Source organism: Solanum dulcamara, chromosome 5, assembly GCF_947179165.1.
Source record: "Solanum dulcamara chromosome 5, daSolDulc1.2, whole genome shotgun sequence".
In the NCBI taxonomy this organism is placed as follows: domain Eukaryota; kingdom Viridiplantae; phylum Streptophyta; class Magnoliopsida; order Solanales; family Solanaceae; genus Solanum; species Solanum dulcamara.
In genome coordinates this window covers 62,046,884-62,051,598 of record NC_077241.1, presented here as the reverse complement: position 1 = coordinate 62,051,598, position 4,715 = coordinate 62,046,884, and the positions used below count along the sequence as shown (strand labels likewise).

At 30.0% G+C, this 4,715-nt stretch overlaps 1 protein-coding gene across 1 annotated transcript; it reads right to left on the bottom strand.

The window, feature by feature from the left end:
- Positions 1–1,434: 1,434 nt before the first annotated feature.
- LOC129890652 (agamous-like MADS-box protein AGL29) lies at positions 1,435–1,971 on the bottom strand. The gene has a single exon (XM_055966160.1). The coding sequence runs from the start codon at positions 1,969–1,971 to the stop codon at positions 1,435–1,437; it is 537 nt and encodes a 178-aa protein (XP_055822135.1).
- Between the last annotated feature and the right edge of the window lie 2,744 nt (positions 1,972–4,715).

The window sequence follows — 4,715 nt, the reverse complement described above, 5'->3', positions numbered from 1 at the left end:
CTATATATATTGTTTCTTGTAAAGTTTTTAATGAGGCACATTACACGTGGACATTCAAGGAGAAGTGTTATGAAAGAACAAAAATGTAGACATAATGTAGTGGATGTTCCACTTTCATTATTGGAACCCACTAAATAGCATATTGCCATTTCACCATTCCTTATCCTCTCATTTCCGTTGCTATAAATAGCCTTGAAGATCAGAGAATGGATATATAGTGAATTATCTGATCTCTCTCTTACTGTTACTATTTCTTATTAATTTATTTTATAACAATCTTATCATTCCTCATTTTGTTGGAGTAGGTCCCCCATTCAATGTTGCATCAGCTGGCTGTCATATCAGACAGTTCTTTATGTAATTGCACCATGAAAAATTTAATTTCATAATGTTTAATTGTATATTCAAATTAAAATTTTGAATACTACACTTGATGTTTCACTCTACGTTTTCACCACTGAATTTTCCTTGATTGCTAAACTTTTCCTCATGAAATCTTATACTGGTTCTATTATTATGAAAAATTACTATAACTAGTAATATCTATGTTCCAAACAGTGCCTATATATGTCAGCAATATAATTGATGACAGGTTCCAACAATATGTAAATTATGAGTCTCAGAAAAGCAATCGTACTAGAAGTGTACGATGTAGAGTGTTGGTTCGCTAAAATCAACTATTTTCAATATAAATTCTAGATATGCAATAAAGTCATCAGAAAAATTAACATTGTAGTAGATCAACTAGTCTCAAAGAATGTTCAACGAACCGTAGAGATTCAGAATCTCCACTCAGGAGGACATTGGAGATGTTGGGTCATTTTGAATGCCCCTGACCACTAAGCTAACCTTTTGAATATCGCTTAGGGATTCAAAATTTATATATGTACATAAATATAGAAAAATTATCTTATACATACAGTGTAATGTTTTTGCAGAGGAGGTTTGGATGAACACCCTCTCGCCCTTCTAAATCTGCGCAAGCCAATGAGGCAATAAAACTATTCAAGAGAATAATTAGAGTCATGAAAGGACCTTGTGTATTTTGAGTTATGACTTCATTGAGAGATAAGTCTGACTAATTTTCCCCTATTTTGGAAATTCATTTCCTTAAATTGATGGAAGATGAATTTCTTTCCTTCATCAATTCAGAATGTTCATTTAATAAAATGTTTCAATAAGTCTACCAATCTAGAACATCACAAAGTATCATTTATCACACTAAAGTTTATTTTATTGGATTTTCCATGAAGGATACAAAAACACAACTTCATAAACTTCTCTCCTAAGAAATGAAGACTAATGACAAACGACTTAGTAATAAAGACAATAACATAATTGACCAAATTAAAAGACTCAATAGTTGCACTAGTAAATGCTCCTTCAAACACTAGTTTCAAATTTAAGAACCTCAAATATCATTGCCATCATTAATTATTGAGTTCCAGAACTCTCCCCCTCATCTTGATTAGGGACAACATTCATATCAAATTTGAATGGCTCAGCCAAAATATTATTTTTTGCCTCCATTTTTATATTCTCCAACCGCAACTTGAGTTCTACCAATTTCTCCAATCTGTGTTTGTCAGGCGATGTTTCTAAATTAGGATGTAAGATCTTATTCCTTATTTTTCGACTTTTTTCCTTTTCGTTCATTATTTGTAATTCTTCACGGAGATCATCAAATACCCGAAAGACATTTGTTTTTCCCCCATCAGCTTGATCTACAACATGGGGATTTTCAAGTTTCCATTCAAGAAACTTATCAGTAATTTTTTCAATACTAGTGGACCCATACGAATATGGCTTTCCACTAGGTGAAATGAGGAGAATGCCAACATCTGCTCCTGTCAAAGTTGAAAATTCATTAGCTTTCTTAAACAAGCTCAATTTTCTTTTTGAAAAAGTAACATAACGTGCATCTTTAGATTCAACCAATTTCATTTCAATCTTTTGCCTACCCTTACTCATCTTCCTTTCCATTGAAAAAAAGTAAATACTAAAAGAAGCAAATTTTTTGAGTGCAGAGGCTTGAACATTTTTGAGAGTAAATATCCATGTGATTTATACTTGGTGCACTATTTTGTTTGTAACGTACAATTAATGTAGTCAAATGTGAATTTACTATGAGATATGATGAATCTCAATAAAATGTAATGATTATTTATTTCACAGCAACAACGGGTAATAAAGTTTGATTGAATCTAAAGATAAAGAAAAAATAACATAAGAAATTAAGTAGTTTTTTTTAATAAAAATATATTGTAACTCATAATACCTTAGAAGGTGATTTTACACCTCTAGTCAGTTGCATTTATTGTTACTTTTTAACCTTGACTTGTTTTATGAAAGCTGTTGAACTAATTACTTTTCTTTTTGCCATCATGTTTATTACTCTCAATGTTATTTTCAAGATTTTCAATTTTAAATCATATGGACAATTATTTGACCAGTGTATGTTCTCATGTGTTGTGTTAAGGTGCCACAACAATTTGACTCAAATTTGGCCCAAATTATAAAAAACCAATCATAACCTTCCTTGTAAGAATTCCGTAATATCCTTATTTCGATTTTTACATTTATTTCCCATAACATTTTTTCCTCAGAAATAAAGTTCTCTTTTCTATTCCCACACTCCTTGAAATACTAAATAAAGAAAGATGGAAAGTCTTTTCACGTATTTTTTTTGTGTATAGTAAATAATTTATTTTATATTATTTTTTAAAAAATGTATGATTAATTTTAAAAATCAAACAATGTTCAGTTAACTAAAAAAAAACTATACGCTTTAGTTTTAAAAAGTTTTTGTAATTTCATTTTTACACAATATTTTTCTCCATTACAAATACTATACAAATTATGTTTGTTCATATACATCCCCCACCCTTCTCCCATCGCCCCCACCCCCTACCCCCCCGCACACATCAAAAAGTATAAATCCGTAACTAACTGTCCCAACCCATTTTCCTTACATAGAAAGATAGTATTGGTTAGAATTTGATTGCCTAATCTATTTCTTAAAATTTACGAACAATTATTTTAGGTTAAAGTATTAATAAAGACAAATATTTACCTTTGATCATCATTCGAGTGAAAATTGAACCACAAGTATCTTTTAAGTCTTATTTTTATTTTTGATGACTCTTTGACCAAGAAAAGGGTTAAAGTCACTTAAAAACTTAATTAAGTTAATTTGGGATCAAATTAATATTATCAAAACTTCTTAATCTTTTTAAAATACAATCATTCTTCAACCACCCATTTAATACAAACATACCCATTTAAAAAATAAAAATCATTCAAACTTTCATACTTGAAAAAAATGATGTCTTGTCATCGTCGGCCATCACTCTATCCAAACACTAAACGTCGTCGCCTGTCATCGCCGTTCGTAAGTCATTTTTTTTTTTTTTTTTGAATTTATGAACAAGAACACTGTTGAAAATCGAATTTTGAATTTTTTGGGGGTTAATGAACAAGAACTCGTTCTATAGTTGACAAAAATGAATAATGGGGTTAATGAGTTTATTTTTTCTTGTTTATGAAAGAAAATCGAGAAATCCAAAAAAGTATATTTTTTGGAAAATTTTAAGAATATGTGAATATGTTGTGTTGTTGTTCAGTGAAAACTCATTTTTTGTTGTTTTTGTTCTTCTTTTTGTTAGCTTTGTTGGTTTAAATAGTGTAGTGTGAAAATAAAAAAAATTGTTGGATATTTTGAAAATTCATGGTACACATATTTTGTTGAAAACAGTAATATCATTTTTTGCAACTTATGACTTATATGTTGATACAAATATAGACTGTTCAGTTTTATTGATTTGTTTTCAACATATAACTCATCTGTTGAAAGAAGGGTCATATGTTGCAGCAGATAACTCATATGTTGGTAGAAATTACCATAGAATGATCATATGTTGCAATAGGTAATCCATGTGTTACAACAAAAGAAGGGTCACCTGTAGTAACTGGTGATCCATATGTTGCAATAGTAGGATCATTTGTTGAAGCAGAAGGTTGGTCTGTGGCAACAAATGGATCATATGTTGCAAGAGATTGCCCATTTTCTGAAAAGTTTTAAAACTTTTTTGCATTTGATAAATAAACTAATAGCCCTTATTTTTTTGAATCATTGTAAACTTTTTTTTTTATGTTTACCTTGTAGATAAAATGTTAGAAGAAATAATAGATGCTCAATCTTTTGTTGCTTCCTCTTCTACCAAATATTGCTCCTATCTATGCAAAGAATGTCACACAAACATGATGATTTTATTAAGCGTGTTAATGAATTGACAAATACTATTAAGGAATTGACAGCTAATAGGGGTGTCATTCCATCAAATAAGATTGCATACTCTTTGAAGAAGTTTAGGAGTTTGAAAAAAAATCAATTTTCAGATCACTATTGAAAATAAAAAATGACCAATATCAACTCCTGCTACTCCACTATCTGTTCTATCTTTGACAAATTTTGGCTCAATCTCAAAAGTCAAGGAGAAAGTCACTTCTGATGTACGGAAAAAATATCCATTTAAAGGTTATAACATTCCAACGAGGGTCCAACTCAACTAATGACATCGTTCTCGAAATAGATACAGTGAGAGCCTTTACAAGCAACATGCACAAAAGTAAGTTAGTCATCTATTATTAATGTTCCCGTTGTCCACTAATTAATTATAGTTAATGTTTATATAATTACAAGAAAAAAAAAGATG